Here is a 14,466-nt window from a genome sequence, read left to right as displayed (position 1 = left end):
TTAAAAGCATGGGATTGGTGGAAGCACGGCTGGTTAAGATTTCATATAGGTGTATAGAGGCATTTTAATTCATTACGTGAAGAGTGCCTTGGTTCTCCTTTCTTTTTGATGACCAATTCACCTTCTGTCTACCAAAATATACTATTGTGTACCTTAGTAGCGCTTCCCTTCCTCCTCTTTCTACGATGTCATAGAGGTTATTTCGTTCCAATTCCCCATGTCCACGTGACAATGCACCACTAAGCACCTGCTTTGTTTGTACGTGTGAATGGATTAGTGTGAATGGTGAATGATTGTCCAGGGTGACTAAGTTGATTATTGCAGAACAGGAGGGTGATATATGCACATCCTAAACTCCTAAACCACCGGTGCAGATAAAGAAATGAGGGGCCCAACAGACACACACAGAATATAGTTCCCCAGTTTCATCTTCGTCAAGGGTAATAACATACTGGGGAGAAACTATATTCGCGTGAGGATCCCTCATTTCCTTATAGTTGATTCTTGCCGCTGGTTGGGTAACTTTCCCCAAATTCCCCGGTTTCCCAGAAACCCTGGTTGGAGGATTCCCAGAATTTGCTACTTATTCTCATGTAATACCAGGACATATCTAACCAGGATTTCTGGAAAACCTGGGGGGAGTTATAGGAATTTTGCAACCCTAGACCCAAGCCAGACAAACACACATTCTTATGAAATTGAAAATTCTATTTTTTTTTTATTTAATAGCAAAGAACAGGAAATCTACAGACTGTACAGGAGAACATTCCTCAGCATGTCAAATGCCTATAAGAACACACAACAGCAGATCATGGGAAACAATTGGTCATTTCAACAGCCTGACCCTGCCACCAGACAGGACAACATTCCCACACATAACTACACACATCTGATTTCAATACCAAACATACAGCAACAAGACCCCCCCCCCCCCCCATCTCAAGTCAACTTGACATGAAACACAGTGTAGAAATGTCAGCAAGGTGCAAGGAAGGTTCATGATTGTGCGAGGATAACACACACGTACAGAAAATGCACACACAGAACCTTCGTGCAGAGCTGTTTATTCAATGCTACATTAGCAATGTTTCCTCACATCTCACAGACAGGTCTGTGTTTAAACACGCTCTCAGCAAGTCTCTACAGGCTGTGGGAGATACAGGATCAAACCTATAAAACACTAGAACCAGGGTCTTGTTCAGTAGGGCACAATGTCGCAAAATGTATTGCAATGTTTATTGTTCAAAGTTCAGGTAGTACCTTCCAGTTTATTGTGTTCTGTACCAACTGAGCACCATGGAACTTCCAATACATGTATCTACAGCATGTGTGTGTTTGTGGTGTGTGTGTGTGAGTATGTGCAGTTTGAGTCAGTTGAGATCCTGTGGGTTGTGGGAGGGCTTCTCTGGGTCTGTGTCTCCCAGGAATGGACAGGCTTTGTCAGCTGGGGCATCCGCTGAGCACCTGTCAGGAAATACACACAAATCTCAGCTGGAGAGACGTTAACCAACAAGAGTCCACTATTCCTCAGAATGTGTGTCTCTATTGAACATGCTTCTTGGTCCAGGACTCTGGTTAGCAGGCCACAGACTGGGGGTTACGGTTACCCCACTGGGCACAAACTGGTTAAATCAACATTGTTTCCACATCATAAAAAAAAAAAGAAAAGACATACATATTTAATGACGTGGAATCAACATGGGAAACTTTGGGGTGGCAGGGTAGCCTAGTGGTTAGAGTTGGACTAGTAACTGGAAGGTTGCAAGTTCAAACCGCTGAGCTGACAAGGTACAAATCTGTTGTTCTGCCCCTGAACAGGCAGTTAACCCACAACCTATTGAGATTGCAAAACAATTCCTATAATGAGGTGCACATGTAGTACCTCTGTGTTGAGAAATCCAGCTTTTACCGTCAGTTTATGTTTCAAAGTGCAACAAAACCTTCACTAACCATGAGCCTCGTGGTCTGTATCGTCCAATCACAGAGCAGATACAAGTCACGTGACATGTCAGCTGCTATAAGGTTTCATCATGCGTTCTCTAACAGACCACGTGACTTGTATCTGTTCTGTGATTGGACGATACAGACCGCAATGCTATATGGGATTCGTTGTTTTTTGCCTTCTAACTATGTACACAGTGTTGAACCATTGACTTTACAAAAATATATAATAACCGTTTTTGTAAAGAGATTTGTAATCTTCTGAATTAATGGTTCACACCACTTTTGTAGCTATTCACCACTTGGAAACACGGTGAAATGCATGTTATAATTTGTGTAGGCTGAAAATGAGTGTCCGTGTCAATTCCTGGAACCATAAACCGCGGAAAGAGGGACGTTGCAGCCCTATAGAGGTACAGGGAGAGGGAGAAAGGGGGTAAATAGCTGACCTAAAAGGAGAGGTTACGTAACACACCAGCTGCCTGTGAACTCTTGAGTATAGCATTTCACAGTCAGCTGCTGTTGACGACGCACTGAAGAGAGACAACAAGTCACCAACCAGTTGATCGCCACCTCCAAGGCATTTCTAGTCGATCACCAAACATTTCCGTAAAAAAAACTACGATAAAGCCTTGTGTTCCTTGTTATTCATATCACGCTGTTGGTGGTAGGTGCACTTGAGTCACTCTGCGCGCAGGGTAGGCAAACTGTTGCCATTTTTGAACCGTTTCATGGGTACAAACTGCTTTCCTGGTGGGCCCAGAGAGCAAATCAAGTGTACCTCTGGCCAATCGGATGGCTCAGACGACCGTGTCTGCAGTAACGTAGCAGGCGGAAAAGAAAGCTACAGTAAAGTCGATACTGTGAGATTTCTAACATTTAAAACCACGACTAGAGAGAGACTGTCAACGAACACAGCAAAGAGCTGCTGTTTTTATTAGTGAGCTTATGTTTACGTTCTTACTCAGCACTGTCAACACTTTGTATTCAACACTTTTATAAACCATAAAATGTGCATTAGCCCTACTTCCATTCAGCAATACAACCAACACTGCAGCAGTAATGAATGAGTAGGAAAGTGTCTCTATAGACTTGTGTTGTTATTATTAGCTGCTTGGGTCTTTTTTAATATCAAGGAATATTTCACTTCCTGTGTTCATAGGAGTAACAACATGAATTTGTGCACAAGGCAGAAATAATGCGGTTCGACTCAAGTTTCGCCATCAGATGGAAGATGGTGTCCCTTTTGAGTCCGTGTCAGCGTCAGCGGAGGAAAGGGAGAGCGGAGGGATGTTGAGAGACGGACCCTCAGTCTGCTGCTCTCTCCCTCCACTGAGACTGACCCTCAGTCTGCTGCTCTCAGCCCTCCGCTGAGACTGACCATCAGTCTGCTGCTCTCTCCCTCCGCTGAGACTGACCATCAGTCTGCTGCTCTCTCCCTCCGCTGAGACTGACCCTCAGTCTGCTGCTCTCTCCCTCCGCTGAGACTGACCCTCAGTCTGCTGCTCTCTCCCTCCGCTGAGACTGACCCTCAGTCTGCTGCTCTCTCCCTCCGCTGAGACTGACCATCAGTCTGCTGCTCTCTCCCTCCGCTGAGACTGACCATCAGATGCAGGCACCATAATAAAAAATAAAATTAAATGAAATAATAAAAGCTAATTATTTAAAATGTAAACTCACTCATCTCAAGTAATACAGCAACTGATCTATTACCGCTGTGATCATAGATACTAGCTCAAATGTTGAAACATAATTTTAAAAAGTGGTCCGAAACAACAATGCATTAGCAGAACAATTCAAGCAAAGCAGTGCAGTGATAATGTATGGGGCCTATAGCTTACTGCACAAACCTTACTGCTACAGAACTGGTTCATGTTGGTTAATGTTGCACAGGCGTACATTTTTTAATAGTTGTGTTAAAAATATATATATATAAGCGGTAGATCTTGACATTTTGACTCAGAAAAGGTTGGTGACCACTGCAGTAAGGAACACACACACACACACACACACACACACACATCAGGGGTCTCTCACCCTCTGAAGACCAAAGGGAAGGGAAGATTGGTAGATGAAGACTGGGCTGTTTGTCACAGTCCTCCAGCGAATCAGGGAGCGGCACACCACTGGTCTCCGGTAGAAACAGACACAGTCCCGCCCCAACAATGGGGCCACTCCCATAAAGGATCATAGCAGCCAATGGGATGGTTTCTCCTTTAGGACTGATCACCGCATTCAGGATACAGCCCACCCTGTAACACAGACACACCAAGCCCACACACTTCTGTCTGAAACACTCACACACACACAAACACACACACACACACACACACACACACCATACTTGCTGTGTTGATAGGATAACAGTAATAATTCAACTGACTCTAACCAGAATAGAAAGAGGAGTGGGAGGCCACGGTGCACAACTGAACAAGAGGACAAGTACATTAGAGTGTTTAGTTTGAGAAACAGACACCTCACAAGTCCTCAACTGGCAGCTTCATTAAATAGTACCTGCAAAACACCCGTCTCAACGTCACCAGTAAAGTTGAGGCAAAATTGCAAGGCAAAGTTGCAAAGAAAAAAACATATCTCAGACTGGCCAATAAAAAGAAAAGATTAAGATGGGCAGACACTGGACAACACAGACACTGGACAAAGGAACTCTGCCTAGAAGGCCAGCATCCCAGAATCACCACTTCACTGTTGACGTTGAGACCGGTGTTTTGCAGGTACTATTTAATGAAGCTGCCAGTTGAAGACTTGTGAGGCGTCTGTTTCTCAAACTAGACACCCTAATGTACTTGTCCTCTTGCTCAGTTGTGCACCGTGGCCTCCCACTCCTCTTTCCATTCTGGTTAGAGCCAGTTTGCGTTGTTCTGTGACGGGAGTAGTACACAGCATTGTACGAGATCTTCAGTTTCTTGGCAATTTCTCACATGGAATAGCCTTCATTTCTCAGAACAAGAATAGTCTGGCGAGTTTCAGAAGAAAGTTATTTGTTTCTGGCCATTTTGAGCCTGTGATCGAACCCACAAATGCTGATGCTCCAGATACTCAACTAGTCTAAAGAAGGCCTGTTTTATTGCTTCTTTAAAATCAGGACAACAGTTTTCAGCTGTGCTAACATAATTGCAAAAGGGTTTTCTAATGATCAATTAGCCTTTTAAAATGATAAACTTGGATTAGCTAACACAACGTGCCATTGGAACACAAGACTGATGGTTTCTGATAGGCGTACACAGGCCCATTTATGTAGATATTCCATTTTCATAAATTCAGCCGTTTCCAGTTACAATAGTTATTTACAACATTAGCGATGTCTACACTGTATTTCTGATCAATTTGATGTTCTTTTAAAAATGGACACATTTGGACACAACAAGGACATTTCTAAGTGACCCCAAACTTTTGAATGGTAGTGTACACACGTGGGTGATAATTGATTCATAGATGATGTGTCTATCTCTGTTTGCAGAGCATGTATTAATGTCACCTATGACTGGTCAGTCCCTAGCTCAACCAAGGAGACGCACAGCACTCATCTAGTTCCCTCATGTCTTGTTCATCCTGCTGAGACAAGCAGCTCTGACCTAGTTCCCTCATGTCTTGTTTATCCTGCTGAGACAAGCAGCTCTGACCTAGTTCCCTCATGTCTTGTTCATCCTGCTGAGACAAGCAGCTCTGACCTAGTTCCCTCATGTCTTGTTTATCCTGCTGAGACAAGCAGCTCTGACCTAGTTCCCTCATGTCTTGTTTATCCTGCTGAGACAAGCAGCTCTGACCTAGTTCCCTCATGTCTTGTTCATTCTGCTGAGACAAGCAGCTCTGACCTAGTTCCCTCATGTCTTGTTTATCCTGCTGAGACAAGCAGCTCTGATGTAGTTCCCTCATGTCTTGTTCATTCTGCTGAGACAAGCAGCTCTGACCTAGTTCCCTCATGTCTTGTTCATCCTGCTGAGACAAGCAGCTCTGACCTAGTTCCCTCATGTCTTGTTTATCCTGCTGAGACAAGCAGCTCTGACCTAGTTCCCTCATGTCTTGTTCATCCTGCTGAGACAAGCAGCTCTGACCTAGTTCCCTCATGTCTTGTTTATCCTGCTGAGACAAGCAGCTCTGACCTAGTTCCCTCATGTCTTGTTTATCCTGCTGAGACAAGCAGCTCTGACCTAGTTCCCTCATGTCTTGTTCATCCTGCTGAGACAAGCAGCTCTGACCTAGTTCCCTCATGTCTTGTTTATCCTGCTGAGACAAGCAGCTCTGACCTAGTTCCCTCATGTCTTGTTCATTCTGCTGAGACAAGCAGCTCTGACCTAGTTCCCTCATATCTTGTTTATCCTGCTGAGACAAGCAGCTCTGAACTAGTTCCCTCATGTCTTGTTCATCCTGCTGAGACAAGCAGCTCTGACCTAGTTCCCTCATGTCTTGTTCATTCTGCTGAGACAAGCAGCTCTGACCTAGTTCCCTCATGTCTTGTTTATCCTGCTGAGACAAGCAGCTCTGACCTAGTTCCCTCATGTCTTGTTTATCCTGCTGAGACAAGCAGCTCTGACCTAGTTCCCTCATGTCTTGTTCATCCTGCTGAGACAAGCAGCTCTGACCTAGTTCCCTCATGTCTTGTTCATCCTGCTGAGACAAGCAGCTCTGACCTAGTTCCCTCATGTCTTGTTCATTCTGCTGAGACAAGCAGCTCTGAACTAGTTCCCTCATGTCTTGTTCATTCTGCTGAGACAAGCAGCTCTGACCTAGTTCCCTCATGTCTTGTTCATCCTGCTGAGACAAGCAGCTCTGACCTAGTTCCCTCATGTCTTGTTTATCCTGCTGAGACAAGCAGCTCTGATGTAGTTCCCTCATGTCTTGTTCATTCTGCTGAGACAAGCAGCTCTGACCTAGTTCCCTCATGTCTTGTTCATTCTGCTGAGACAAGCAGCTCTGACCTAGTTCCCTCATGTCTTGTTCATCCTGCTGAGACAAGCAGCTCTGACCTAGTTCCCTCATGTCTTGTTCATTCTGCTGAGACAAGCAGCTCTGACCTAGTTCCCTCATGTCTTGTTCATCCTGCTGAGTCATAGGTGACATTAATACATGCTCTGCAAACAGAGATAGACACATCATCTATGAATCAATTATCACCCACGTGTGTACACTACCATTCAAAAGTTTGGGGTCACTTAGATGGTGTCAGGAAAATAACCTCACACTCAACGTCAACAAAACTAAGGAGATGATTGTGGACTTCAGGAAACAGCAGAGGGTACACCCCCCTATCCACATCGATGGAACAGTAGTGGAGAGGGTAGTAAGTTTTAAGTTCCTCGGCGTACACATCACAGACAAACTGAATTGGTCCACCCACACAGACAGCATCGTGAAGAAGGCGCAGCAGCGCCTCTTCAACCTCAGGAGGCTGAAGAAATTTGGCTTGTCACCAAAAGCACTCACAAACTTCTACAGATACACAATCGAGAGCATCCTGGCGGGCTGTATCACCGCCTGGTACGGCAACTGCTCCGCCCACAACCGTAAGGCTCTCCAGAGGGTAGTGAGGTCTGCACAACGCATCACCGGGGGCAAACTACCTGCCCTCCAGGACACCTACACCACCCAATGTCACAGGAAGGCCATAAAGATCATCAAGGACAACAACCACCCGAGCCATTGCCTGTTCACCCCGCTATCATCCAGAAGGCGAGGTCAGTACAGGTGCATCAAAGCTGGGACCGAGAGACTGAAAAACAGCTTCTATCTCATGGCCATCAGACTGTTAAACAGCCACCACTAACATTGAGTGGCTGCTGCCAACACACTGACTCAACTCCAGCCACTTTAATAATGGGAATTGATGGGAAATGATGTAAAATATATCACTAGCCACTTTAAACAATGCTACCTAATATAATGTTTACATACCCTACATTATTCATCTCATATGTATATGTATATACTGTACTCTATATCATCTACTGCATCTTTATGTAATATATGTATCACTAGCCACTTTAACTATGCCACTTTGTTTACCTACTCATCTCATATGTATATACTGTTTCTTGCCTATGCCGCTCTGTACCATCACTCATTCATATATCTTTATGTACATATTCTTTATCCCCTTACACTTGTGTCTATAAGGTAGTAGTTTTGGAATTGTTAGCTAGATTACTTGTTGATTATTACTGCATTGTCGGAACTAGAAGCACAAGCATTTCGCTACACTCGCATTAACATCTGCTAACCATGTGTATGTGACAAATAAAATTTGATTTGATTTGATTTTGACACACACACACACACTCCGTACCTGATGAGCGTAGGGAAGAGTTCGATGCCGTAGAGTACAGAGACAAACACAGTGGTCTGCATACACAGCTTCCCCACCAGGGCCAGAGTTATCACCAACCCTGGGACAGCTACACACACACACACACACACACTGTTGGATCACTGGAGGTGTGTGTGTGTGTGTGTGTGTGTGTGTGTGTGTGTGTGTGCTTACCGTAGAAGCGTGATGCGAGCAGGGACAGCAGGCAGAAGGAGCCACTGAGGAACAGGGATAGCATGCTGATTGGGCGTCTGCCCCAGCGAGCCAATAGGAATGGGACGAGCAGGCAGGGAGCCTCTGATAGGCCGCTGAAGAATTGAGCCAGGAAGACATCCACCCCGAACCGCCCGACATTCATACAGATACCGTAGTACGTCAGGGCTGATGCTAGCCTAACACACACACACACACACACACACACACACACAGGGGGGAAAGACGCATCAGACAAATACTGTAGAACAGACCTGTCAAATAGAATACAGAGGTAGAATCTGACAGCCTCTCTCACACACACACACACACACACACTGACCTACCCAATGTAACTCAAGATGACCAGGCGCAGTAGGATGGTGGGACTTCTCATGTGTCCGCAGTGGGAAAGTGTGTGTTCCTCCCATGTTTGTGTGTCTGCCTTTGGTGTGTGTGTCTTATTGTCAGGTGTGTCAGTCTCCAGTGGGTGTGTCTCACTGTCAGGTGTGTCAGTCTCAAGTGGGTGTGTCTCATTGTCAGGTTTGTCAGTCTCCAGTGTGTGTGTCTCATTGTCAGGTGTGTCAGTCTCCAGTGTGTGTGTCTCATTGTCAGGTGTGTCAGTCTCCAGTGTGTGTGTCTCATTGTCAGGTGTGTCAGTCTCCAGTGTGTGTGTCTCATTGTCAGGTGTGCCAGTCTCCAGTGTGTGTGTCTCATTGTCAGGTGTGCCAGTCTCCAGTGTGTGTGTCTCCAGGTGGACTTCCTGCAGGTCCTTCCCCTCTGTGTCCAACAACTAGGTCAGAAAGACCACACACAGGCTTGAGTTGGGTTAGGGAACACTGATGTGTGTGTGTGTGGTATGTGTGTGTGTGTGTGTGTGTACCAGGTCTAGAAAGCGTTTGTCCTCAGGACTGTGTCTCCTATACCCCTCCAGAGTCTCTGCTCTCCTCTTCAGGAGCAGCCAGCGAGGAGACTCAGGAATAGAACTGAGAGAGAGAGAGAGAGAGTTATCATTATTATTTCTCTCTGTCAAACTACATTTCTATTGGCATAAGAATACCACATTATAGTCAACTCTGAACACTGTGTGTGTTACTCACTAGTAGAGAGGCAGACAGAGGATCTGTGGTACAGCCAGTCCCAGTTGTAGATGTGTGTGTGTGTTACTCACTAGTAGAGAGGCAGACAGAGGATCTGTGGTACGGCCAGTCCCAGGTGTAGCTGAGTGTGTGTGTGTTACTCACTAGTAGAGAGGCAGACAGAGGATCTGTGGTACGGCCAGTCCCAGGTGTAGCTGTGTGTGTGTGTGTGTGTGTGTGTACTCACTAGAAGAGAGGCAGACAGAGGATCTGTGGTACGGCCAGTCCCAGGTGTAGCTGTGTCCAGGTGTGTGTGTGTGTACTCACTAGAAGAGAGGCAGACAGAGGATCTGTGGTACGGCCAGTCCCAGGTGTAGCTGAGTGTGTGTGTGTTACTCACTAGTAGAGAGGCAGACAGAGGATCTGTGGTACGGCCAGTCCCAGGTGTAGCTGTGTGTGTGTGTGTGTGTGTACTCACTAGAAGAGAGGCAGACAGAGGATCTGTGGTACGGCCAGTCCCAGGTGTAGCTGTGTCCAGGTGTGTGTGTGTGTACTCACTAGAAGAGAGGCAGACAGAGGATCTGTGGTACGGCCATTCCCAGGTGTAGCTGTGTGTGTGTGTGTGTGTGTGTACTCACTAGAAGAGAGGCAGACAGAGGATCTGTGGTACGGCCAGTCCCAGGTGTAGCTGTGTGTGTGTGTGTGTGTACTCACTAGAAGAGAGGCAGACAGAGGATCTGTGGTACGGCCAGTCCCAGGTGTAGCTGTGTCCAGGTGTGTGTGTGTGTACTCACTAGAAGAGAGGCAGACAGAGGATCTGTGGTACGGCCAGTCCCAGGTGTAGCTGTGTGTGTGTGTGTGTGTGTACTCACTAGAAGAGAGGCAGACAGAGGATCTGTGGTACGGCCAGTCCCAGGTGTAGCTGTGTGTGTGTGTGTGTGTGTGTGTACTCACTAGAAGAGAGGCAGACAGAGGATCTGTGGTACGGCCAGTCCCAGGTGTAGCTGTGTGTGTGTGTGTGTGTACTCACTAGAAGAGAGGCAGACAGAGGATCTGTGGTACGGCCAGTCCCAGGTGTAGCTGTGTCCAGGTGTGTGTAAGGTACGCCAGCGGTGCCAACGCCATCATACCCAGGCTGAAGGAGAAGGACAGGAGGGCCGGGGGCCAAATACGATACCTGGGAAGACTCCATTCCACACCTACACACACACACAGTTAAATCCATGCACACAGGCACACACACACACACACACTTGATTCCATGCACACAGGCGCACACACACACACACACACCTTCCATGTGTTACAGTGATAGTGTGCATGGATTCAACAGTGTGTGTGTGTGTGTCTGTGTGCATGGATTCAACAGTGTGTGTGTGTGTGTGTGTGTGCTTGTGTGCATGGATTTAACAGTGTGTGTGTGTGTGTGTGTGTTTTCTTTACCCAGGCTGAAGCTGCAGATATTGATACAGCAGCAGGAGACCCCGGCCAAACAGCGCAGGGTGAGGAAGAGGAGGGCGTGAGGAAGGACTGCCGGCAGCACAGCAGTCACGGCATTAACACACACACACACCAGCAGCACTGCTCGCTTACCGTACCTGGTCACACGCACACACACACAGTAAATCATACACTGTAACACATGGAAGAGGTGTGTGTGTGTGTGTGTGAGAGAGAGCGAGAGCGAGAGCGAGAGAGAGAGCGAGAGAGAGAGAGAGCGAGAGCGAGAGAGAGAGAGAGAGACTCACCTGTCAGAGAGAGCTCCTCCGAACAGAGATCCCAGCAGAAGGCCAGTCATGTAGATGGTCTGACTGTACGACATCACCTCCGGATCCATACACACTGTACCCTGTAACACACACTGACGTTTGTGCCAGATAATGTCTTAGTAATCTAGTTCTATGTTGTAACACTGACTATGTCCTCAGCCCCGGGCGATTTTGACAATGTTTCCCTGAGACATGATGGTATTTCTTATCACTACTGTGTGTTGTGAAACGTCTTACCATGTGACACTCCTTTTAGTCACTTCTATTGTTGTTCCGTTGCCGAGGGGGAAGCATTTCGTTCCGTTGCCGAGGGGAAGCGTTTCATTGCCGAGGGGAAGCGTTTCGTTGCCGAGGGGAAGCGTTTCGTTCCGTTGCCGAGGGGAAGCGTTTCGTTCCGTTGCCGAGGGGAACCGTTTCGTTCCGTTGCCGAGATGAAGCGTTTTGTTCCGTTGAAAAGGGGAACCGTTTCGTTCCGTTGCCGAGATGAAGCGTTTTGTTCCGTTGCCAAGGGGAAGCGTTTCGTTCCGTTGTCGAGGGGGGAGCATTTCGTTCCACTGTCGAGGGGGAGCATTTCATTCCACTGTCGAGGGGGAGCATTTCGTTCCACTGTCGAGGGGGAGCATTTCGTTCCACTGTCGAGGAGGGAGCATTTCGTTCCACTGTCGAGGGGGAGCATTTCGTTCCACTGTCGAGGGGGAGCATTTCGTTCCACTGTCGAGGAGGGAGCATTTCGTTCCACTGTCGAGGGGGAGCATTTCGTTCCACTGTCGAGGGGGAGCATTTCGTTCCACTGTCGAGGGGGAGCATTTCGTTCCACTGTCGAGGGGGGAGCATTTCGTTCCACTGTCGAGGGGGGAGCATTTCGTTCCACTGTCGAGGGGGAGCATTTCGTTCCACTGTCGAGGGGGAGCATTTCGTTCCACTGTCGAGGGGGAGCATTTCGTTCCACTGTCGAGGGGGAGCATTTCGTTCCACTGTCGAGGGGGAGCATTTCGTTCCACTGTCGAGGGGGGAGCATTTCGTCCCACTGTCGAGGGGGGAGCATTTCGTTCCACTGTCGAGGAGGGAGCATTTCGTTCCACTGTCGAGGAGGGAGCATTTCGTTCCACTGTCGAGGAGGGAGCATTTCGTTCCACTGTCGAGGGGGAGCATTTCATTCCACTGTCGAGGGGGGAGCGTTTCGTTCCACTGTCGAGGGGGGAGCATTTCGTTCCACTGTCGAGGGGGAGCATTTCGTTCCACTGTCGAGGGGGAGCATTTCGTTCCACTGTCGAGGGGGAGCGTTTCGTTCCACTGTCGAGGGGGGAGCATTTCGTTCCACTGTCGAGGGGGAGCATTTCGTTCCACTGTCGAGGGGGAAGCATTTCGTTCCACTGTCGAGGGGGGAGCATTTCGTTCCACTGTCGAGGGGGAGCATTTCGTTCCACTGTCGAGGGGGAGCGTTTCGTTCCACTGTCGAGGGGGGAGCGTTTCGTTCCACTGTGTACCCCATTACAGTATATCATGTCTCTATGACTAATAATCAAACTGGGACTCCTAGGTTGTTTCCTAACACACACACAGAGTGATACATCTGACATACATTCTGGGAGTGTTTGATTGGTCAGTGAGTGTGTAGATGGCTGGCTCTGTAACCAGGTTACCCCGGCTATTTCTATGATTAAGAGTTCATTGACTCATCAATCGTTGTTCGAGGGGAAGTTAGAGTACAAACAGGAGGAATGCAATGCGGTCTAATCAGTGTTGATGACATTATATACACTATCTGTTAATAATAAACCAAAGCTGGATTCAACTGGGTCTGTGAAACCCAGGTTGTACATGCAGCTTGTTGATGTTTACACTGATTTAGACCATTATAATAACTGCCAATCAAGTAGAAACTGGAAAACTTTTGCGGTTTACTCACATTCTCTCTTTCCGTGTCGTTCCCACCCGTAATCTCATCCTGTTGCGGTAACAATCCCTGTAAAAGTGATCCGTTTACCTCGCGCACCTCCCATGTAGTCCAGTTCTGTGTATGGGCACTAGAAGATACTTCTCCAAAGGTTCGACTAGCGGCCGGTAACTCACCCGGGACGTTATTGCACGAGGAGGTTGCTCTGCTAACGGCGAAGAGGTCTAGGAAGAAGAGAAACGCCATGAAGAAGAATATGAGCGCGAGACGCCAGTACACCGCGAACTGCAACGGAGCCATAGTAGTAGGCGATCCTCTTTCACTATCTCTCTCTGCGGCTTTCACTATCTCTCTCTGCTTACCGCCTCTCTCGCGGTGTCACCGGACTGGTTAGATCGTAAAACTCCAAGAACTCCCAGTCAACTGACTCCTCCGCGGAAGAAGTGCTGAAACAGCAAAGTCTAATCATAACAAATCGTGACGTCGTGGTCTGGACCTATAATCTAGTGTCGTGCACCAGATTTCCAGAGGACAAGGTTACCTAGACCTATACCTTCTCTAGAACTACACATCTTCTATTCTCCTTCTCGCTCGCACGTCTTTAGTCTCTCCTTCCCATTCACTGTCTCTCTCAATTCAATTCGAGGCAGCGGGTACCCAAGTGGTTAGAGCATTGGGCCAGTACCGAAAGGTTGCTGGTTCGATTCCCTGAGCTGACAATGTAAAAATCTGTCGTTCTGTCCCTGAACTAGGCTGTTGACCACCATTGTAAATAATAATTTGTTTTAACTGACTTGCCTAGTTAATAAAAAAGGAAGAGGGGCTTTATTGGCTACAGGAAGTAGTTTGGGGTGCTGCGTTTTTTAATGGGGGGGGGGGGCGGCGAAGTGGGGTGGGTAGAAATACCGCCTCCAGTTGAAACACATTTACTTCTACAACATTTTAAAACTCTAAAATGCTATTTGGAGAACAGCAAAAAAATAATAATAATAATGTCCCCCCAGACATTATCACCTCAATATTAAGTTTATATTAGGTTTGGCGTGCGGAATGGCGTGTCCAATGTTCTTCTCAACCTCGTCATACATAGGCTACATTGACCCGTTTGGCCAACTTGTGTAACAGTGCATAATAGAAGCATAAGAAGGGCTACTTCAAATACAGACATCAATGTGAAAGTCACTGGAGCATAAAACAGCTCACTGCTGAATGAAAACTACGCCAGATAAATCCCACAAAATGCATTGAAGAACAAGGCAAGGGAAT

General features: G+C 47.2%; 1 protein-coding gene across 1 annotated transcript; it reads right to left on the bottom strand.

Moving 5' to 3' along the window:
* Positions 1-693: 693 nt before the first annotated feature.
* Positions 694-13,777, bottom strand: LOC139383673 (solute carrier family 22 member 13-like). The gene is made up of 10 exons (XM_071128207.1): positions 13,213-13,777; positions 11,283-11,383; positions 10,978-11,132; positions 10,565-10,733; positions 9,339-9,441; positions 8,803-9,248; positions 8,438-8,655; positions 8,243-8,351; positions 3,979-4,229; positions 694-1,464 (listed from the first exon to the last, which is right to left on the bottom strand). Exons 1-10 carry the CDS (start codon positions 13,498-13,500, stop codon positions 1,319-1,321), a joined length of 1,986 nt encoding a protein of 661 aa, XP_070984308.1. The 5' UTR covers positions 13,501-13,777; the 3' UTR covers positions 694-1,318.
* Between the last annotated feature and the right edge of the window lie 689 nt (positions 13,778-14,466).

This window comes from Oncorhynchus clarkii, chromosome 25 (genome assembly GCF_045791955.1).
Source record: "Oncorhynchus clarkii lewisi isolate Uvic-CL-2024 chromosome 25, UVic_Ocla_1.0, whole genome shotgun sequence".
NCBI classification, from domain to species: domain Eukaryota; kingdom Metazoa; phylum Chordata; class Actinopteri; order Salmoniformes; family Salmonidae; genus Oncorhynchus; species Oncorhynchus clarkii.
Note: the sequence above shows the minus strand (reverse complement) of the source record. Positions and strands in the feature narration are given on the sequence as shown.

Coding starts and splice junctions, on each gene's coding strand:
- LOC139383673 (XM_071128207.1), bottom strand. CDS start 13,500: ATGGCTCCGTTGCAGTTCGCGGTGTACTGGCGTCTCGCGCTCATATTC. Junction 10,734..10,977: donor TATCTGCAGCTTCAGCCTGG/GTAAAGAAAACA, acceptor GTGTGTGTGTAG/GTGTGGAATGGAGTCTTCCC. Junction 9,442..10,564: donor CTCTGTCTGCCTCTCTTCTA/GTGAGTACACAC, acceptor TCTCTCTCTCAG/TTCTATTCCTGAGTCTCCTC.